Source organism: Mustelus asterias, chromosome 5 (assembly GCF_964213995.1).
Source record: "Mustelus asterias chromosome 5, sMusAst1.hap1.1, whole genome shotgun sequence".
Lineage (NCBI taxonomy): Eukaryota > Metazoa > Chordata > Chondrichthyes > Carcharhiniformes > Triakidae > Mustelus > Mustelus asterias.
This window is the reverse complement of record NC_135805.1, coordinates 83,542,352-83,566,283: the sequence shown is the minus strand read 5'-3', so window position 1 is coordinate 83,566,283 and position 23,932 is coordinate 83,542,352. Positions and strand designations below refer to the sequence as shown.

At 43.3% G+C, this 23,932-nt stretch overlaps 1 protein-coding gene across 1 annotated transcript in view; it reads left to right on the top strand.

Moving 5' to 3' along the window:
* Nucleotides 1-10,322, top strand: part of LOC144493651 (fibronectin type III domain-containing protein 4-like) — a 112,167-nt gene extending 101,845 nt beyond the window's left edge. The window contains 2 exon segments of the mRNA XM_078212933.1: nt 5,239-5,372; nt 10,281-10,322. Coding sequence (XP_078069059.1) covers nt 5,239-5,372; nt 10,281-10,322 — 176 coding nt within the window.
* Nucleotides 10,323-23,932: the final 13,610 nt, after the last annotated feature.

Genomic DNA, 23,932 nt, shown 5'->3' with positions numbered 1-23,932 from the left:
CAACCCAAATTAATTGGTGGGTTTGATGAACCAGCACTCACAGCTCTGAGCATAGGGCTGAAGCAGCACATGTCCAGAACACAGGAAAGGAGGTTGGTATGCATTGCATCAGTGGATGGAACATGCCAGAGCGCACACCAATCTCTGCACTTAGCCTCCTGACACACACTCCTGAAGTGGCAGGATTGCTAATTCACTAAATCTTGTCTTGTCTACTCAAGTAGCCAATGAACATTTTTAAAATTTGTTTACTGAATGTGGACATCGCTGGTTGGGCCAACATTTATTGCCCATCCCTAATTATCCTTCTACTGAGTGGCTTGCTAGACCATTAACAAGGGCATTTATGAGTCATCCACATTGCTGTGGATCTGGCGTCACAAGTAGGCCAGACCAGGTAAGGACGGCAGAGTTCCTTCCCTAAAGGATAAAAGTGAACCTTTGGTTTTTTATGACAATCGACAATGCTTTCATGGTCATCATATGATCTTATTCAGAGGCACGGGCACTAGCAACTTAGTCAAGCTGAAAGTTTGAACATAAATTATGATATTTTACAATAAATTAAACCCAGGATTCCCCACCTTTGCTCCACTGATGTTTTGGTGGAACTGGGGTAGACCAGGTTAGAAATCTGATCCAGACACACTCCACCATTTACCCAGCTAGATTTATTCCTCCTGTAAAGAGGGACCAACACCCATCTCTAAAGTGTGTAGTCAAACTCCACTCCCACTCCAGGAAGATACCCTGGTAGAGCCTGGAGGGTCGGTGAGCATTAAGTTCATGGGACTTGGGCAAGGAGATGGGTCAGAGACAGAGGTGCATTTTTATGGTGGTGGAAGTCCGACCATGTGGAGATGAATCTCGGGTCCACAATGATGGGAAATGTAAGCGGACTACACAGTCAAGACTGTTCACTGATGGATGTAACGGGTTTAATGCCCAAGATTCTAATGTGACAGGCTGTTAGCCAATTCCCTCTGTCTGAACTATGGCCTGGTTAATTAGTCTTTATAGCCAGCTCCATAAGAATTGTCATTGATTGGGTCTGATTTGATTCCACTTAGAGGAAGCCTCATATTACTGCTAGTGACAGAAACCTCTATGATTTATTGGAGAGCACAGTGGTTAGCACTGCTGCTTCACAGCTCCAGGGTCCCGGGTTCGATTCCCAGCTCGGGTCACTGTCTGTGTGGAGTTTGCACATTCTCCCCGTGTCTGCGTGGGTTTCCTCCGGGTGCTCCGGTTTCCTCCCACAGTCCAAAGATGTGCGGGTTAGGTTGATTGGCCAGGTTAGAAATTGCCCCTTAGAGTCCTGAGATGCGTAGGTTAGTGGGATTTAGCAGGTAAATATGTGAGGGTAGGGCCTGGGTGGGATTGTGGTCGGTGCAGACTTGATGGGCCGAATGGCCTCCTTCTGCACTGTAGGGTTTCTATGATTTCTATGAGGCACAAAGACACAAACTCAAACTCAATTTACAGGTACTGTGCCTGAAGTACTGTTAAAATGTGACAGAGGATGCTTTCCTCCTTAAAGTCCTCTTCTAGACAGTTAAGTATTTTATTTTAAGATGAAGAGTGAAACAAGTTGAATTCACCAAGGCTGGATTTGTCTAGTGGTGATGTGGAGATGCCGGCGTTGGACTGGGTGAACACAGTAAGAGTTTTAACAACACCAGGTTAAAGTCCAACAGGTTTATTTGGTAGCAAAAGCCACTAGCTTTCGGAGCGCTGCTCCTTCGTCAGATGGAGTGGAAATATGCTCTCAAACAGGGCACAGAGACACAAAATCAAGTTACAGAATACTGATTAGAATGCAAATCTCTACAGCCAACCAGATCTTAAAGATACAGACAATGTGAGTGGAGGGAGCATTAAGCACAGGTTAAAGAGATGTGTATTGTCTCCAGACAGGACAACCTGCAAGTCCAGGAGGCAAGCTGTGGGGGTTACTGATAATGTGACATAAATCCAACATCCCGGTTTAGGCCGTCCTCATGTGTGCCTCAAACAGACCATTGTCCGCAGCAAACTACCTAGCCTTCAGGAGAACAGTGACCACAACACCACACAACCCTGCCACAGCAACCTCTGCAAGACGTGCCGGATCATCGACACGGATGCCATCATCTCACGTGAGAACACCATCTACCAGGTACACGGTACCTACTCTTGCAACTCGGCCAACGTTGTCTCTCTGATACGCTGCAGGAAAGGATGTCCCGAGGCATGGTACATTGGGGAAACCATGCAGACGCTACAACAACGGATGAATGAACACCGCTCGACAATCACCAGGCAAGACTGTTCTCTTCCTGTCGGGGAGCACTTCAGCAGTCACGGGCATTCAGCCTCTGATCTTCAGGTAAGCATTCTCCAAGGCGGCCTTCACTGAGCAGAAACTGATAGCCAAGTTCCGCACACATGAGGACGCAACCGGGATGTTGGATTTATGTCACATTATCAGTAACCCCCACAGCTTGCCTCCTGGACTTGCTGGCTGTCCTGTCTGGAGACAATACACATCTTTTTAACCTGTGCTTAATGCTCCCTCCGCCCACATTGTCTGTATCTTTAAGATCTGGTTGGTTGTAGGGATTCGCATTCTAATCAGTATTCTGTAACTTGATTTTGTGTCTCTGTGCCCTGTTTGAGAGCACATTTCCACTCCATCTGACGAAGGAGCAGCGTTCCGAAAGCTAATGGTATTTGCTACCAAATAAACCTGTTGGACTTTAACCTGGTGTTGTTAAAACTCTTACTTTGTCTAGTGGATCCAAGATGAGGAAGATCATGATCGAACTAATCAGCAAAATTACAAGAGAGCCTGTATGGTGAAATGAAGAAGTGCTGTTGCTACTTGTACAAAGATAACCAGAAAGTAAATATTACTCAGCAAGTTCAGTGGGAGAAAGCGCAATTAAACTATGGAGCAGAATATTTGTTTATATGAGAATTTGGTAGTTCCAGAAAAAAATTGTGCTCCACACCTCTAAGTCCCATTCTGTTATGTTCACAGCTGGCTTTGGTGTCATCAGGTTTATGGAATGGGGAGAATGTTCCTGGCTTACTGTTCACCTCACCCTGATGGAAGCTGACACAAGTCATCGGCCCAAGGCCAACAGAATAGAAAATAGAAGGGGGAGTAGGCCATTCAGCCCTTCAAGCAAAAGAGAGAAGGGTCTTGATCCCAAAGCCCTGTGATTTTATGAAGTGTTGCCAAACATTGGAACCCCAACCCAGTTTTGTCCGAACTCAGGAACCTCTCTCAGTGCTACCAAGATGCATTGGTTGTAAACTTCACTTCCCAGAGTGAACAATTGAACGGATACTTTTAAACATAAAGAAAAGCCCCTCTGGCAGCAGTGTATGGAGCACGAAGGGTAACGTGAGTAACAGCAGAGCAAGGGAGGGGATGAATGGGTAATTGAAAGGAGAAGAGGTAGAGGTACAAATGGAGCTGAAATGATGGTAGGAAGAGGAGGGCTTAATGGGAAGATGATGAGAGACGCCAAGCAAAAGAAGCGAGAGGCAGCAGAATGCAGATGTAATGGGAAACAGTCATCAAGGGCCACATTCTTTTCCTATAGCATGTATTTGAAAAGGCAGCCTGTAGCTGTTGGTGGCTCTTCTCACCAGCACTCCGCTCTACTCATGTTGTCCACCATCTCATACCAAAAAGGGAAGAGAAAATGAGTGAGAAGTGGAAGATAGACAGAGAAGAGAGAAGGAAATATACAAGGCCAGATTTTCCAAGCTGTCCCATGGCTGGGATTCTCCAGTCCTGCTGCTGAGCGGCAAATTCTCCATTCTCACTGGCAGTGGTAGTGGGGCGTGTGCGACTGGATAATTCTGGCCACAGAGAGAAGCGAATGATAAAATGAGAGACACAAAATAGCTGACTAGCTATTTAACACATTTTTGTTTTTGCTACTGTCTGCTTTCTGCACCTTCAGCCATACCCTACAATTTTATCTTTAACTGTTACCATGAATAGAGGAACTAAAGTGAGTTACTAAACATCGTCAATGTTAAATGCCATTTTTAAAAATTGGTGTGGGAGCCAAGATATGAGGTTGCGAAGCATTGGTTACATTCCTACAGAATGCACATGTATTTGCTGGACACAAGTCTACAGGCACAAGGCAGAAAGCTGTTAATTCCACCCAGGAGGGCAATTTCCAAAATGGACACAGCTGGTGATTGTTGGCAGAGTTTGTGCAATTTGTCCACTCTTGTATGGTGTATTTTTTGCCAGAGCCAAAGAGCAGAATCTTCCAGTCCTGCCGGCAGCAGGCAGCTTGGTGGGCGAGGGACTTAATTCAATGTGAGGACAAAATTCAGCATCAACTTTAGCAAATATGTTCTAGGATTTTAGAGGAGGATTAAAAGTGGATCAAGCTTCCTGACGAACAATGTTGGGAAGCCCTTTTGCACTATTAATGAGTCACGTATGCTCATTAAAAGGCCACGTCACCAAAATTAGAACATTCACTATAGCGATTGCACAAAAATGCATCTAGTGAAGCAGACTTCTTCCATGATTAACAGTGAGTCGCTGCTGCATTGTCCTCTGCAGAGATCGTCCGTAAATGTCAGCCTAAGCATGACACCGGGTGGTGGCAGTGCCAGTTATGTGGAAGATGACCAGGGAAGGGAGGAAAGATTAGTGGGGAAGTGTGGAGCAAGGGCCAGGCAAAGGTGGAAGAGATAATGCAGGTTGTCCGGATGCCCTTTAAGTATTTCCCCCTCCCCCAGACCATCAACCTCAGAGTGTGTTGGATGCTGGGACATTGAGTAAATTTAAGGAGGAGGTAGACAGATTTTTAATTAGTAATGGGTTGAAGGGTTATGGAGAATGGGCAGGAAAGTGGAGTTGAGGCCATGATAAGATCAGCCATGATCATATTGAATGGTGGGGCAGGCTTGAGGGGCTGAATTGCCTACTACTGCTCCTGGTTCTTCTGAGCTAATGGCAGGGATGGTGACTTGCTGCATGCCTCTACCCTGAAAATTGGCAAGCTTCTCACGGGTGCATAGATAATGAGCAAAGTAGTGCAAGACCGTGTAGGGCCAGCTGTACCACCCCACAGCAGAAATCACTCCCACTTCTGCACACACCACTGAACTTTGACCCGAGTGGAAGATGCTGGACAACCTTTGGGCTCTGGCCATGCACATTTCGAAATGTGTTTTTAGCATATCACTGAAATATTTTCTTTTGGTGTATTTCAGCTGTTATAGCTCTCTTCTGCAGACAGTACGACATCATTAAAGACAACGACTCTAATAATAACAAGGAAAAAGCCAAGCCTTCGTCGGAGCACAGCACACCAGAGCATCCGACTGGTGGATTATTGCGTAGTAAGGTGAGTAGTACTACAGGTTCCATGAGATACCATACATTTTCACTGATGTATTTGATTCTTTCTTAAATAGCAAAATTTGGAGTCATTAGTAATTAGCTTTAATATTTTCATTTTGCTTTGCTGGATTTTTAAATTTGAAGTATTAATTATATCACCAAAGGAGCTGCACACAACAATACCAGGAAGACATCTCCTGATTGAATCATAGATCATAGAATTCTGACAGTGCAGAAAGAGGCCTTCAGCCCATCGAGTCTGCACTGACCACAATCCTATCCACACCCTATTCCTGTAACCCCACATATTTACCCTGCTAATCCCCCAGACACTAAGGTCAATTTAGCATGGCCAATCAACCTAACCCGCACATCTTTGGACTGTGGGAGGAAACTGGAGCATCCGGATGAAACCCACACAGACACAGGGAGAACGTGCAAATTTCACACCGACAGTTACCCGAGCCCGGAATTGAACCTGGGTCCCTGGCGCTGTGAGGCAACAGTGCTAACCATGATGCCACCGTGCCGCCCCAAGATTCCAGACAACATTGAAACCTGGTGTTAAACAGATTGGAAAGCAGTATAAGAATGGGTCAAGTTTTCAACTTATTTTCCAGATGTAAAAACAGCCTTGTGGATCAGTGCCTCTGAAAAAAAGTGTCTGGTTTTCATTTCCATGGACCTGGAGATTGAAAAGATTCTATAATGGGAATGAAAATAATCAAATAAAAGGCATCAACACATTTATTGCATTATTGTCCAGAGAATTAACACTGAAACAGGCCACCAAACTTGTCATGGAAGATGGCACAGGATTCCACTCAAGCTTTATTCCATTCTATTTAAGTCATTGAACCTTATCTTCTATTCCTTTCTTCCTCTTGCACTTATTTAGTTTCCTCTTAAATACATCTAGCTATAATGCAACTGTTCCATTTGGTAACTAGTTCCCCATTCTCACCACTCTCTGAATAAAGGCATTTCTCCTGAATTCCTGATTGGATTTATTAGTGACTATCTTGTTGCTAAGGCCTCATCTGCAAGTAGAAACATCGACCGGAAAATTGGATGTGGCCCGGAAACAGGCGCGGGGATCAGATGCATGATTAACCCACGCTTGTTGTTTCTGGTGCAGTCAACAAACAAGTTTCAGGCTGCTGTGAAGCCAGTATTCAGCACACAGTTGAGTGGCTGTATACCTGAGCATAGGTGTAAAATCAAGAGAGGCTGGCACAAGCTCAAACACTGCATAAACCACCCGGCACCTTTTAAATGGGAGGTATATTGTGATTGGAGCAGATGTTGGAAGTCATGCTAACTGTGCGTATGACCTGGGAAAGAAACAAGAATGCACAAAATAGGAGTGGGTTCTAAGGAGACCTCACTACAGGAAGGTGAAGAGGAGGTGAACATCCTCTATCTACAGGTGACTAGGAGACCCTCCAGACAGACATTGCAATGGTAATGGGAGACGATAGCTGCCACATTCAATGCCAGAACCATACCTTCAAGGACCTGGATACAGTGCTGCAAGATGTTCAGTTGCCTTACACATGCTCAAGGTCAGTGAATGCATGTTCAAATGCAATATCAAATGCATGCTCACATGAGGGCTCCTCATTCCTTTAAGACAGAGATCAAGAGACATTTTTTCTTTGTGTGTCATAAATCTTGGAACTCTTCCGCAAAAGGCAGTGGAAGCTGAGTTTTTGAATGTTTTTAAGGCAGAGCTAGATAGATTCTTGATTAACAAGGGGTGAAAGGTTATCAGGGGTAGGCAGGAATGTGGGGTTGAGGTTACAATTAGATCAGCCATGATCTTATTGAATGGTGGAGCAGGCTCAAAGGGCCCAGTGGCTTACTCCTGCTCTGAGATTGTATGTTCGTATCCTTACAATTGAACAAGTAACCCCGTATACTGCTCAATTTACCACCTCCTTCACTCATCTACCAACAGTCTCTGTAAAGAGTATACAGTCCCAAACACCATCACCAGCCTCAGACTCTACATTCATAGCATCATTCCCCCCCCCCCCCCCACCCCCCTTACATACTTCACTATGTTGTAAGCCTCACATTTACATCTCCCAGCTTACATATATAGCCAATTATTCAACCATGGCAGGCACTTCACTGAAACAGATTGTACAACAATCACTGATGCACTTCTTGCAGGACAAGGTGGCATTCATCCATGTTAGCAGCACATAACAGGCGGGAACAGGCATGGCTGCATGTTCTCACCCCCATGGAAGTGGTGTTTGCCATCTTTCCACTGGACAAGACTAAGCCTGTAGCCAGCTGATGAGTTGAAAACATCAAAGATGATGGTATGTTCCTACCTGACTTTCCTTCCCATATCCCACTATAGTTTCATCCCACAACCTCAACTAATGTTCAAGCTGTAGATAGTCTAAGCATGCACCCCTTTCCTCACTACAACCCTAATCTTGTGCCATAATCTTTCAGATACCCAAAAGCTGCAACTTGGCCAGGCGGTGGTACAGGAGAAAAGTGAGGAAGAAGCAACAGATAATGAAGAATCACCATCACTCGCTCTCATACTCTCACTACCAGCTCACATATTGTCCCAGAACACTTACTAGCGGGTAACTCGAGGCAGTATCTGTATGTGCTGAGGCACTACTCACAAGTGGGTTGCAGCTAGGGCAGGGGGAATCGATAGAACAGGTAACAGCTTGCAGAGGACAAGGTTACACAGGAGTTCTGCTGCAGAGGATTAGACAAGAACCTCAATGGGGAAATGTACAGAAAAAGGCTGATGTATGCACACACAAATATTTTCTGTATTGACAGATACAGCCCGGAGCTAGGAGCCCATCATTTGCAGTGTGAAAGTGGTGGCCAACTCTGTTATCACATTTGTGGATTCAACCACGATGTAGCATCTGGTGTCTGATAACTCTGCTTCCATTGTAGCATATACAGAATCCAAGCAGCATCTGGGTGCTGCAGTGGAAGCTCAGGGTGTAGATTGCTGATACAAATCGTCAGACTGTTGCCATTATGCCAACAGATACCACTGTTGAAAGAGGCTTTGCAGACTGCAGCAGGCCAGCAATCTGTCCTTTAACAGGTTCCGAGGACTGTTGAACTGTTGAGATGCTTCCCTTAGGGAGTGGCTGTGGTTCTGTGGAGCAAATATTTGCTGTCAGCCAGCCAGCCCAGATACCTTTGCCAGTCCTTGCCTAAAGATAAGCCTTCTGGGGATCATCCTTAAAAGTTATCCACAGTCTCCCCACAGCAGCCTTCCTCCAACCATGCTGCAGCTCCTGGGCGAGCATTATGTAGGAGCACTCAGACCAGCAAAGGAACACAGACAAAACATACTACAGAAATGTATAAGGCTGATTAGTTGACTTTTGTATAGAATATGGTTGGCAGGTTTGATTGAGAAGCAGGCTTGCAATGGATGTTTTGCAGTGACATTTATTTTTACTGTGGTAAAGCAGAGGCAACGATAGAGAGTAACACGGGGAAGTTAAGTTGTGGAACTGTTGGTGAATGAGGATTTGGGGTTCCATTCATTGGTGCTGATAGCCTGATGAGCCAGACATGGACAGCCACGCCAGAAAGGGGTTGTGTTGGCTGCTTCCTAGCTTCTTCATCTTTCTCCTCCCACTTTCTGGTGTCATGTGCAGGATGCAGCAGAGCATGATGGATCATGGCACATGCTTTGAAAAGTATGGCAGGCATCCTCCAGAGTGTCCCAGGCAGTGGGAGCACTGCTGAAGAACTCCAGTGGTCTGCTGGATGACATTCCATGTGGCAACATGGCTCCTGTTATATGAAAGCTGCCCATGTATGTGTGGTTTCAATACTGGAGCAGATAGCAAATAGCCCTTGCTGCCCAGTAGTCAACCTTTGGGTTCATGTAAAGGTTATAATGGTGCTAGCACAGTGAGAATATGGGCATCATGACAGCTGCCAGGACATCAGGCATTGACAAGCATGATGTGCTGTGCGTGCTCACACACCAGTTGGACATTGCGGGAGTTTCTGGATGGGGTACATTTCTGAATTGATATGCAGTGCCACAAAGTGGCATGTGTGCAGTCAATGACCCATGGGGAAGCCTGCTAACCTGCCAAAGCTGTGAGCTTGCTCCATCTGCTTCTCTTTGGAAAGAGAAAATGCAATGTATACTCGTCACATACAGAGCATCACCTCCCTCATACAACAGTCATCAACAAGCTATTGCCTGCTCTAATCTGGAAGAAGCCACACGCATAATGTCCATGGTCACTTTTACAGCCATTGGCAATGTTATCCTCAATCTCCACTAAGACTGCAAAAGGCGGCAAAATTTACTGAGCACATCACAAGTGAAATGGAGGACGAGTACACATTATTCTTTGCCGAGGTTGAGATAGGAGGAATGCTCCCTGAAGATCCTGGCTGGATCAAGTCTCCTGCCAAGAGCCCTAGTAATACTGCAGGCCAAGGGGGATAATGTACCTTGATTTCCAAAGGTCTTCAATAAAGCACTATGAGAGACACCTTATAAAATAACAACATGGGTATCAAGGAATATCTAAGGGAAGAAAGCATAGGGTATTTTTAAGAACAATTGAATTATGAAGGGTGGAGGTAGAAAGAGGATTGCTCTGGGGCAATGCTGGAATCTTTTCCATTGCTGGTTTGCCAAAGTAAAATGGGGTTGAAGTCTTTAATTCTAAACTTGCAAATGAAACCATATCACTGATTGTGTTTCTTTCTAATGAGTTTTATTCCAACATTTTCTTCTCTAAATGTCTAAAAATGGTATAGAAGACCTAAAAACTTATATGAATTGTATGAAACATTTCAATCAAAGGGGATAATGTGCTGGCTATAAGAACTGTAAACATCCTATTATGTTTTAATTTTATTTTTTTCTTGTTTCTAGTTCCAAAATAACACACCAGCAATTAACATCATTGAAGTTTGACTGCTGCAGTGCAGCACTGCAGATGGAGCAAGAATTCAGCAGACTGAAGGAATGTTGTCTAAATCTGAAGAATCCATATTTTGCATTACTAACGCCAGTTCTTTATGCCTGAAAGCATGTCATAGCCGAGGCTTTCTTCCCTCAGAGACACCTGCATGGAGACTGAAGCCATGCATGCAGGATTCCTCCTTCAGCACAAAGGGCCACCAAAGGTGTCCAGTGTGGATGTTGTCCAGGATCCAGGGACATGCAGCAATAGCTAAGATCTACATGTAGCTCTGCAAACTTCAGAGCACCCTACTCCATAAAAATCCAGTTCTCGTTTGCTGGTCTACCAATACTCAGATTCTTTGCAGTAGACCAACTTAGGGACTCAACGCCCAGGAAGAGGTCAGTTGTGAAATAGTACGGTTCCAGATTCGCGGCCAGGGAATTTCTCTGCGGCCAATGAATTGAACAGGTGAGGAAACACCTGGTTGCTGACCAAGAGGGTATTTTGTAAATGTGTCAGTGATATCCTAATGAATGTGCTGCATCTGTTCAATCTGAAACAAACTCTTTAGCTGAGATTCTAAAAGTCAAACCACAAAGAAGATGCCATTTTTGCTGACATGGCATAACATGGCTAATTTATTTTTCCATTGCTTAGGAATCAAAACAAGCACACACACATGCACACTAAGGAGTTTCAGTTTTACTATGATTAATTCCATTGAAGTAAAATAACATTTTTAATTACATTAATGTTCAAACCATTATATTGATTCATAATATTCCTGACAGGGAGATTACTTCTAATAGAGAAAGAGACCTCTCTTCGTTAATAGAGTTAGTGCTCCCATTTATAGCTAGCAATTGAGGTTAAAGTATCCACTATAAAATAACACCGTGTGTAATAATGCAACTGTAATTAGAAATAGCAGAGTTGAATGAGAAAAACATCACTACCCTCTGAATTTTTGGGGAGCTTGATGCTTTGCAATTAAAGAAGGAAGCCATTGAACTGTTTAACTGTTGCTCTGCAGAAACAGAAATATTTTCATTTTAAAGGCAGAATCAAAAACAGCAACATCCTCTGCAAAAGATGAAATGCCTGAAATTGAGTGTCATGGCATTGCTTGTGGCAATTCAACGTGGTGTGACAGGAATAGCATTTCAAACTGGCACTACATTTTGAAATAGTAACTATTATAATAAGTTAATACTATAAATTTAATTAGACAACTTTGTCTTTTTTTCCATTTTCTCTATAAATGTGCTATTCTATGACAAAGAGGGATCTCAGGACTCTGTTGCATGTTGTTTTGTAACAATGAGGTGAGTTGTTCCCTGAGGAACTTGTTCTCTGCTGGTTCTTTCCCCTTACCCACTGATGTGAAAGTGACTACATGCAGGTTGCATTTATACCTGACAGTATCGTTTAAATCAGAATGACATGTACATACCAAGTTCCTATGACACCACAGTGCCATGCATTGAGTCATCTGTGAAATGTGCCGACACTGTCATCACTAATTGCAGAAGTAGAAAATAGCATCATGTTGCCAGTCTGCCCCATGGGAAATTTAGTAACCCCTGGCTGTGCCAGAAGATGTTCCACAAATACAATCTTTGGGGTTTTTTTATCTTCAGCACTCCCCACAGTAAATCATTGGTGGGGTTAATTACTTAAATGCAGGAGATGTGCTCTTGGCATGTGAAGGTCTCAGCTGAGTGCACTGCATACACACAATTAGTTTTTCAAATGTACTTTTATGAAGGTAATGTTTTCATTCTTTATTAATTAATTGAGGCATGGCCTTTGAAGTAATACTATGAGGATAATAATGTCTAAAGATATTTTTACATCAATTCTTTTTGTGCTGTTTTCAACTGAGGTGTTAAGCCATTTAAGATGGATGGTTTAACACAGAGAAAGGAATTTAGTACGCTAATAGTTTGTCCAGCATAAGTTCAGACTACTGGTTCTCACTGAAAGCAGCACTACACTGATGCAACTACATAAGAACCATAGCTGGACCAATTTCTCAGCAGAAATTGCTCTCTGTGGCAATTCTTCATTTTAAATTTGAAAACTTCTCCAAAGGTGGCATTTAAGGCAAAAGATTCCAAACCCTACACCACTGGTGATCAAGATATTGCCAGTGCGCTGTCACCCATTAAATGAATGGACAGCAAAATTGAATGCCATTCCTTTAAAATGCCATATTATTAAGTGGGGTGTAGAAAATATTTCTTCAGGTATGGCATGGATTCACTCCAAACTTTATTGTTGCACACCTCAAAATATTATTTCAAATCTAACTCTTAAACATGTACCGTAACACTAAAAATTGCAGAGCTCTGCACTGAACCTTGGGAACACCAAAATCAGGTGGACTGATTTCTCTCTACCTAATTCTCCAGTGTGCATTCCCATTGAGCAAGATTATAACTCAGAGCAAGTAGAGCCTCACATTTTCCGATAGTAACTTCAGTCCTATTCGTTAGCCACCTCACTTCTATGTGATCACAACAAGCATGATTTCTAAATGTTTGCTTTAATTGATGGTTGTTAATGTTGAATGCTATTATTGAAGAATCTGGGTAGTGCCTATCCAAGATTTCCAGTCTTCCATACTTTAAAAGATAAGGGCCCTGAACTTCCAGAGAGATTTGTTTTCAGCCATTTATGGCACTTCGAGAGGGAGTTCTACCAGAAATATGATGAGCAACCAATGGGTAGCCACTTGGAATATCCAGACTAGGTTATTTAGAAATCAGAATGGTAAATGTATTGTGCCTTTTGAAATGTATCAAGGTCTCGCAAAAAGAATTAGACAGTACTGTGCTCAGAAATGGGAGGTCCTCAAAGGGCTAAATAGACATCTTGATACACACATTATCCACAAAGCTGGATTAAAATATAGTTTATTTCTTGTGCCTGTTAGATATCACATGTATTGAAAATGTCGTCAATTTGAATTTCCTTTTGTTTGTAGCCACAGATTAAAATCTACATTTCTTTCTGGATTTGAAAGTTAGAGTACATCTCACGTAATAGTTACAAGTGCATTACTTCAAGGGTTGTATATAGACATATCAGGTGGAGCTGCTTGTCTGTGGAGTTTGCATTAATGATTTGGATCAAACTCTGACCAGGTCAAAGAGGTTTACCCTTATTTCAGCCTCAAGAAGGATTTCCAGCAATCAGCCTCCATATATGGGGAAAGAGAAGTTCCCAATATACTTGTTCTTAGTATACCTGAATGTGATCAAAGTAATGGTATTTAAGGCATTATAGAAGCCTTTGTAAATTCAGAGTCAAACCACAAAGAGAACCGTCATCCACATTTTCTAAACTTGGATTGTTAGTGCTCACTTCAGCTTATCTATCCTCACTGCGATTTTCCCAGCCATGCGAGTAGCATAGTGGATTGGAAAATATCAGTGGGTGGCCAATAATGGGAATTGCGATCAGCGCCAGGCTGGTTATGATTTTATGGGTAGTTTTTTTTCCATGTAATCAGCCTCGCATTGGGGAACATCGTGTGACTGCTATTTAGTGAGCCCCGGACGCAATCGTCTGGGAGCTCACTAATGTTTCTGACCCTGCCAGTGGAGGTCCACACGTAGGTGCCCCAGCAATGGGGACCAGGCGTGATGGTCACCCTGGTGGGACCAGAGGCCATTGAGGCCCTCCGGGAAGTCAGGGGCGGGGGAGTATCCCTTGGGCAGTGCCAGCCTGGCACCTTGGCACTGCCCATTGGGCAATTAGGTTTTTTTTACGAAAATCGTGCCCTGTATTTTTAGAATGAAAACCAGGGCCCAACCAATGAAGATGGCAGGACCATGCATATCTTGGCAGACTGAGGTTGGGAGGTGGTTTTGTCTTTGGCACTGTGACGCCAGGTGCTTGTGTCACGAGTGGAGCATCTGATTGTCCATCTGTCCCTGTTGTAGTGATTGGAATGATATTAAATCCTCTCCTCAGCCAAGTAACAATATAGTGCACACCGGTTGCTCTTTTTCTAAAAGGGCTCTATGGAAACAACAAAAAACCCACACTTAATTTCTATTCTTCTCGGGTTGCGGCTGTGATTCTGACTTGGAGTTCTCGTCTTTTTGTTGGTGCTTCTTCCCAGTCAGCTCACCAGCTGTTGGTCACGAGGGAGCAGGAAGAAGTGAACTCTTATTGTTAGTTAGAATAGAATAGAATCCCTACAGTGCAGAAGGAGGCCACTCGGTCCATCGAGCCTGCACCGACAACAATCCTTTCCCAGGCCCTATCCCCATAATCCCATGTATTTACCCTGCTAATCCCCCTGACACCAAAGGGCAATTTAGCATGGCCAATCCACTGCACATCTTTGGAGTGTGGGAGGAAACTGGAGCACCCAGAGGAAACCTGCACAGACCCAGGGAGAACATGCAAACTCCACATAGGCAGTCACCCAAGGCCAGAATTGAACCCAGGTTCCTGGCGCTGTGAGGCAGCAGTGCTAACCACGGTGGTCCAACACAATCTCCAAAATGCAAAGAGGATATAGGGTGGTCCAACCTATTTTACATCTTTTCTGTCACACAGCTGCTAAAATTATGATGGATGTGTAAACTGAAAGGACTGAGGATATTTAGCTCTCATAGTGGTTGTCTCTACTTTTAATACTCCTTCAAACTCCTGTAAAACTCAAAATGCTGATAATCTCATTGGCGCTGTTTGGATCCTGTCAATCTGAGGAGCATTTTGGAAGTGTGGAGTCAATGGAAATAAAAATCTGAAGAGATGAGAAATTCTATCTCGCTGTCACCCATTTTAGCCAATCATACAAAGTCATGGTCTACCCCCGTCAGTGCATAAAATACAAGTTACTTCTTCAGTTACTGCTAAAACTCTTTAGAATTTGAACCCCTTTCAGAATTCTTAAACTAAGTCCTTTGATAATAGGTGCATAATGCCGAGCTCACAGAACTCTGATCCAGTATAGCGATGGAGAAGTACAACAGAACTAACTACGGTTTTTTTAAAAAATCCTTACTGCCTAGCATGCTTTTAGATTGATAAGAAGCAGAGGCCAGGGCTAGACATCCCAGCAACAGTACTGTGTTGCCAAAAGTGCAGCATAGAGCTTCAACGGGGTTTGACCTCACTGTGACCCCTATCCCAACTCCCAGCAACAGGGTCACATAATGCACACCAATATTCACTTGTCCATGGTGACTAAGTTTTCTCTTCGGTGTTCACGCAAGGGGACATGAATATAGCTGAGGAGGACACTGGGTTGCAAGGGAGTAGAATAGACAGTATTACAGTTGATAAGGAGGATGTGCAGGATATTCTGGAGGGTCTGAAAATAGATAAATCCCCTGGTCCGGATGGGATTTATCCAAGGATTCTCTGGGAGGCAAGAGAAGTGATTGCAGAGCCTCTGGCTCTGATCTTCAGGTCGTCGTTGGCCTCTGGTATAGTACCAGAAGATTGGAGGTTAGCGAATGTTGTCCCATTGTTTAAGAAGGGGAACAGAGACTTCCCCGGGAATTATAGACCGGTGAGTCTCACTTCTGTTGTCGGCAAGATGTTGGAAAAAATTATAAGGGATAGGATTTATAGTTATTTGGAGAGTAATGAATTGATAGGTGATAGTCAGCATGGTTTTGTGGCAGGTAGGTCGTGCCTTACTAACCTTATTGAGTTTTTTGAGAAAGTGACCAAGGAGGTGGATGGGGGCAAGGCAGTGGACGTGGTATATATGGATTTTAGTAAGGCGTTTGATAAGGTTCACCATGGTAGGCTTCTGCAGAAAATGCAGATGTATGGGATTGGGGGTGATCTAGGAAATTGGATCAGGAATTGGCTAGCGGATAGGAAACAGAGGGTGGTGGTTGATAGTAAATATTCATCATGGAGTGCGGTTACAAGTGGTGTACCTCAGGGATCTGTTTTGGGGCCACTGCTGTTTGTAATATTTATTAATGATCTGGATGAGGGTATAGTTGGGTGGATTAGCAAATTTGCTGATGACACCAAAGTCGGTGGTGTGGTAGACAGTGAGGAAGGGTGTCGTAGTTTGCAGGAAGACTTAGACAGGTTGCAAAGTTGGGCCGAGAGGTGGCGGATGGAGTTTAATGCGGAGAAGTGTGAGGTAATTCACTTTGGTAGGAATAACAGATGTGTTGAGTATAGGGCTAACGGGAGGACTTTGAATAGTGTGGAGGAGCAGAGGGATCTAGGTGTATGTGTGCATAGATCCCTGAAAGTTGGGAATCAAGTAGATAAGGTTGTTAAGAAGGCATATGGTGTCTTGGCGTTTATTGGTAGGGGGATTGAATTTAGGAGTCGTAGCGTTATGTTGCAACTGTACACAACTCTGGTGCGGCCGCACTTGGAGTACTGTGTGCAGTTCTGGTCCCCACATTACAGGAAGGATGTGGAGGCTTTGGAGAGGGTGCAGAGGAGGTTTACCAGGATGTTGCCTGGTATGGAGGGGAGATCCTATGAGGAGAGGCTGAGGGATTTGGGATTGTTTTCGCTGGAAAGGCGGCGGCTAAGAGGGGATCTTATTGAAACATATAAGATGATTAGAGGTTTAGATAGGGTGGATAGTGATAGCCTTTTTCCTCTGATGGAGAAATCCAGCACGAGGGGGCATGGCTTTAAATTGAGGGGGGGTAGTTATAGAACCGATGTCAGGGGTAGGTTCTTTACCCAGAGGGTGGTGAGGGATTGGAATGCCCTGCCAGAATCAGTAGTAAATGCGCCTAGTTTGGGGGCGTTTAAGAGATCCGTAGATAGGTTCATGGACGAAAAGAAATTGGTTTAGGTTGGAGGGTCACAGTTTTTTTTTTTAACTGGTCGGTGCAACATCGTGGGCCGAAGGGCCTGTTCTGCGCTGTAATGTTCTATGTTCTATGTTCTATGTTCTAAGTTACTGCAGAATGGCAACCTGAGGAATTATATCCCAACATGAGTTACTGTTTTCAGGAGAGAGGAGATGAAGAGACGAATAGAAAAAAAGGGATAAATAATACCACAATTAACAATGTTCAGGAACTTAAAGAAACTTGTTGACTTTGAGAATGATTAAAATGAAAGAACATTCTAAACCTATGTGCGAACTTGCATTTATTTGATGGATGTTACATCCTTCGGCTATCCTAACATGATTTATATCTAACTATTTTTGAAGTGTAGTTTGTATCTTTTTTTAGAATCATCAAAGCAAGACAAGTAACCAGTTAATCAATTTTTGGGAGTAAAGGATAAATGTTGACCACAACACTAAGGGAACCTTTTCTACTTCAAGTAGGACCAAGCGATCATTTATGTTCTCTCAGCTTGCCTAAAAGACATGATAATATGGTATTCCCTTAGCATTGGACTGATGTCAGTCCCTATTGCATGCTTTAATCTTGAAATTGATCTTGAAACCCCAACTATCTATTGCTGAATCAAGAGTGTTACTTATGACTGAGCCAAGACTAACAGTTAAAGGCATAGATGGCCTTGGATAACCTGACAACTGCAGCAAGGTGAGGGGATCCTCGGAGAGCACTCCTTGCGGGCCAGGAGAAGTAAGACTTCTTCCTCTAGTTCCCCTCCCACCTACTTCTGAAGTCGCGTGGGATTAGACCCCTCTGGCGCCAGGGATAGGACTGGCTCTGTGTTAGGATTATATTCAATAGAATTTCAAAGAATGAGAGGGGTGGGATCTCATTAAAGCTTAAAATTCTAACAGGACTAGACAGGGTAGATACAGGAAAGATGTCTCTGATGGCGGGCAAGGCCAGAACCAGGGGTCACAGGACTGAGATGAAGAGAAATTAGCACTGCTACCTCTCAGTGTCAGGGACCCAGGTTCAACTCCAGCCTTGGTGACTGTCTGTGTGGAGTTTACACATTCGCCCCATGTCTGCGTGGTTTCCTCCAGATGCTCCGGTTTCCTCCCACACTCCAAAGATGTGCAAGTTAGGTTGATTGGCCATGCTAAATTGCATATTAGTATCAGGGGGACTAGCAGGGTAAATAGGTGGGGTTATGTGGATAGAGCCTGGGTGGGATTGTTGTTGGTGCAGACTCAATGGGCTGAACGGCCGCCTCCTGCACTGTAGGGATTCTATGGAATTTCTTCACCCAGAGAGTGGTGAGCCTGTGGAATTCTCTACCACGGAAAGCAGTTGAGGCCAACATGGTGGGTCGGATTCTCTGGCCTCCCAGCTGCGTGTTTCCCAGCGCACCTTTCACTGGTGGTGGGATTCTCTGGTCCCGCTGCTGTCAATAGGATTTCCTATTGAAGCCACCCCATGCCACCGGGAAAACCGCAGATGGGGCTGTGCTGCTGGCAGGACCAAAGAATCCTACAGGTGTGAGCAGCCGAAGAATTAATGAAGAAGTTATGTTTCCAGGAAGGAGCTAGATACAGCTCTTGGGGCTAAAGAGATCAAAGGATATGGTGGGAAAGCGGGAACAGGTCATGGAGTTGCATCATCATTAGCCATGATCATAATAAATAGCAGAGCAGGCTCAAAGGGCCGAATGGCCTATTCCTGTTCCTAGTTTCTATGCTACTATGATCGGATGCGCCCCCAGCATTGGGGCTCAGATCTTGACTGAAATGCCAGTCAAGCAGGTTGCCTTCCAGATGGGGAACCTGTCAACGTTGTAAGAAACATTGAGAGGAGGTAAAACCTCACAGTATATAGAAAACCCAGACCTATGAACTTCCCTTGACTACTGGCCCACTATCCAACCCCTACTGCTTCTAACACATCAAAATCCCCTCCATTGTATTTTAAAGTCTTGGTCAAAAACAATATATGAAAAAGAACCCATTTATTGATTTTATAGAGATCTATGTGACCTTTCTGCATTTCCATTTTATTTTGGCTGGAAACTATTTTGATGTATTTAAATTTGTGATTGCTAGTGATTCCTTTTGGATATCTCCTTTATCTTAGATATACGGAAAGCATGATTCCTATGAAAATATAGGATATCATCACATGCCTGCATTAAATGTATCAAGTATTAAGTGTGTTTCGACAGTTTTATGAGTTTTCAATTCATATAATTGGATTTCAACACAAAACTAACCGCTTGCAACATCTGACTGCCACTTCAATCAGACAGATAATAGATTTTTCGGGAATGTTTGTTTTTCCTGTTGTGTTGGAATAGGTAAAGTAATAGGCTCATTAAAACAAAGCATTTTAAGATTCACATGCGCCAATGCATCCTACATTATCTGCCCCTCATTACTATGCACTGTGGTGCTCTATTATGCCATTAAACAACTTTTACTGTCCCACAGAAGTGAGATTTTCCAACAGGTAGAATTATAAATGAGGTTTCTTCAATTGCTCTCAGTCTGGAGCTCAAAACTCAACTCATCAGTACCTGTAATAGTAAAGAACAAATTATTTGTGTTCGTTTTGAACCAAGTGTTCAAGGAGAGCTGAGGAAAAACCATCAAGAGCAATGGACCACACACATAACACCAGGAACTTTTATCGAATGGTTTTAGAATGAGAAATATAGGAAGTTTACAATCATTCAGCCTATTACCAAAAAATAACTATCCAGCCTAATCCCATTGTGCAGCTCCTGGTGTGCAATTCTGTTGCAGATCTTCAAATCACAGTGCCTTTTTAAATGTGATGATTTTTTTTTTTTGCCTTCACCACCCTTTCAAGCAATGGGTTCCAGACCACACCACCCTCTGGAAAAAATGTCTCCTCAAGGGTGGCACGGTAGCACAGTGGTTAGCACTGCTGCTTCACAGCTCCAGGGACCTGGGTTCGAATCCCGGCTCGGGTCACTGTCTGTGGAGTTTGCACATTCTCCCTGTGTCTGCGTGGGTTTCCTCCGGATGCTCCGGTTTCCTCCCACAGTCCAAAGATGTGTGGTCAGGTTGATTGGCCATTCTAAATTGCCCCTTCGTGTCCCAGGATGCATAGGTTAGAGGGATTAGTGGGTAAATATGTAGGGATATGGGGATAGGGCCTGGGTCGGATTGTGGCTGGTGCAGAATCGATGGGCTGAATGGCCTCTTTCTGCACTGTAGGATTCTATGAACTGTTCTAAATTCCTTCTTCCAATTACTTTGAATCAATGTCCCTGATTATTGACTTCTCTGCTGACAGGAGATAGGTCCCCTCTAACTAGATCCTTTATAATTTTATACACCTCAAACAAATATCCTATCATTCCCTCCAAGGGAAGCAATCCTAACTTATCCAAAACACGCTCATAGCTAAATCTTCATCCTAGCAACACCCTCATAAATCTCTTTCACACTTTCTGTAGTTCAATCATATTCTTCTTGTAATATGGTGACAAGAACTGTACTGAATAAGAGAGCTGTGGCTAAATTAGTATTTCATGCTGTTCTAGCATAACCTCCATGCCTTGGCTATCCTGTACACCTTCTTGGCCACTTACCTACCTGTTCTCATACATTTAGGGATCTGTGGACATGCACTCCAAGGTCTCTGTCTTTCTCTACATTTCTCAGTATCCTTTTATTTATTTTATTCTCCATTACTTTGTCACCCTCCCCAAATACATTTCCTGGGCTTTGCAGCATGCTGTGGACTCTTTTAACTCTACAAAGTGGGTGGGACTTTCACTGACAGGATGGGAAATTCTCACCCAAAGGCAACAGATAATTAATTGGCTGCTCTCCAAATGTTCCAGTCCCACCCACACCAATTCTTGCCATGGGGGGCACTGGAAAATCTCGGCCAACATGTCTTACATCATTGATGGTTGCCCGTCTTGAATGCTGGAATTCCATTTACTATTTTTCTGCTCCCCTGACTAATCCATTGATATCTGCCTCCAGTTTATAACTTTCCTCCTCATTATCAATCACATGGCAGATTTTTTGCAAACGTTTTTAATCATGGCCCCTACATTTTAACTCTCAATCATTGCCATGTATCACAAAAGAGCACAAGTTCTGTACAGGGTCATATTATGGACTCAAAACATTAGTTGTATTTCTCTCTCCACAGATACTGCCAGAACTGCTGAGTTTATCCAGTATTTTCTGTTTTTATCACAAAAAGCAAGGGACCTAGTATTGAATCCTGAGAAATCCCACTGGAAACATATTTTCCAGTCACAGAAACACCCATCAACCACAATCTTTTGCTTTCTGCCACTGAGTTGATTTTAGATTTCAACTTGTCCTTGGATCCCATGGACCTCTCAATTTTTTGCCAAATCTGGCATGCGAGACCTTCTCAAAATCCATGTAGACTACATCAAACACACTGGGGGAAATTTTCCTGTCTGCCCGCCACGGAAAATGGAGTGGGCAGGGTTGGACCATGCAAAGGTCCGTTGACCTCAGGCGGGATTCTTTGGTTTTGGAGCGAGCACGGCTGGAAAGTCCCGCCCACCAGGAGCAATCTTACTGGCCGTTAATGGTACACACCTGCTGCAACAAGGTCAAAGTATTTGGCGCCCAACCAAATCTCCATGCGCTGCAGCGGGATGGGAAAATCCCGCCGGCGTGAACGGCTGTAACGTTCCGGCCACTATCTTCATCACCTTTCCTTTTCATCACCTTTCCTTGTTACCCTCTCAGAAAAAAAATCAATCAAGTTAGTCAGTTTGTCAAATTAGTCAGATCAATTGTGTAATTAAAACCTAAAGAATTGGAAGAGCTCATCTTACAACAATTGGTTAATACTGAAATTTGACGCAGAGTTTCTACCCATCTTCTGTCAAAGTAGGAATGGGGAAATTAGAAAAATCAGCCAATCTTCAGGCTCCTGAACTGTGGTTTCTCTAATGTTGAGAAAACCATGGGGCAACAAAATACAGATTGACTGAAGTGGTACGTTTCCATCATTTTCTGCTTTCGTTTCACATTTTCAGCATTTGCAGTTTTCAAATGTTAAACTTTGTTCCGTCCCTCTCCCTGGTAGAAACTAAAACTATTTTGGATAATTTGTCTACTTGGGCGCCATAATTTCAGTAAAAAAAGCCCAGGAAACCCTGAGAAATTGGCTTAAATGATGTTTGCATCACTGTTCTGAGAGTTCTGCTGCTTTGCTGCTGAAATTACAGCAGACAAACAAGAGAATAGGAACAGGGAAAGGCCATTCAGACCATCAAGACTGTTCTGATATTTTGCTAGCCGATTTCATTATGGCAAAACCAGAAACCTGGTCACACAGGATCTTTGGTCCATGACTTACAAGGCATATGATGATGTGGAGAGCAGTGATAGGATTCCCTAAACCAGAGCTTCTGCTCCCGAAACGCACTGAGGGTTTGATACAGTAGAGGTAAATAATAGAGAAACACAAGATGTACCAACCAGCTCTCTTGATCCTTCCATGACTTCTGTGCTCACATTACTTTTCTGCCACAATTTCCTTAGTTAAATATTGTCCCCTAAATGCTACCTTGCCACTTATTACGTTCCTACCCAGCCACCATCTCAAGATAAACTAGACTATTTGCAACCTGCAGGTCCTACTCAATACTGAATTGAGCTTCAGACTCCTGTTATAATTCAGGTCAGGAGCTCCAAAGTGTTTTATGGAGCCCGCCTGGATCATAAGTTTTGCACTTTGAATTTGGCCAGGGTAAGCATGTTTTGTTTCACTTCAGACATGATTGAAATGATCCACCAGGGAGCTTTTATCAAACCAAGTTTATTTAAGAATATAGTTAACATGTATAGAAAGAAAATTAGCAATAACTTTTATCAATAACAAACAAAAACAAAACAACCAAGATAATGTATAACCCTCTACAATTTTATCTAAAATATTCTAATGAAACAAAAACTTACCATAGACAAAAACCCTTTCCACAGCAAAGACTAATACTCACATGATACTGGAACTAAGTCCTTTGGATGAATGCCGCAGTTTTCTTGAGGCACACACAGGCAGGCTTGGAATCAGAACAGCTTCCCAGAGCACCAGGGAGAGCCTCTGGTCGAGCCACCAACAGCAAATTCTCTACTCTAGGAAGGCAAGAACTCATGATTTCAACTAACCAGCAGAATTTCCAAAACCAGAGAGAGAGAGAAACGCTTCTTTTCAGATTGATGTTGCTTCTAAAACTAAAGCAGCTGCCAGCCAAAACAGAAAATTAAACCTTAAATTCACTAGGAAGGAAAAAAAACTGTCCAAAACACATGACCTTCCTCCTAACAATGCAGGGGCATAAAAAATCCCAGAACAAAAATAAACAAACCCCACTTAAGTAGCAATAAAAGGACTTCTACAGATAACTTGGCAACACAGAGCTGAAAGCTGCAGAGAACATGATTTTTAAAAAAGCGTCACTTAAAGGTACACTATCACACTCCATGGAGGAGAAATTCATTTACATAATCCTGGTCCTTCACAAAAATTTCACCCCTATAACCTCCCTATTACAAAGAACAGCTACTTTAGCTCTATAACATCACTTAACACCTCCCCTTGCTACAACTTGTTTGCTGCTGAAATTCTCATCTGTGCCCGTCACTTCCAGAATCCACAATCACAATGTTCAGCTTTTAATCACTCAAAAAAATAGAAATTCCATGAAAATTTTCAATGTAAACCTTACATCGTCTGTGCTGATGCTTAATATTTTAATTATTACATTGTCCACATCATTA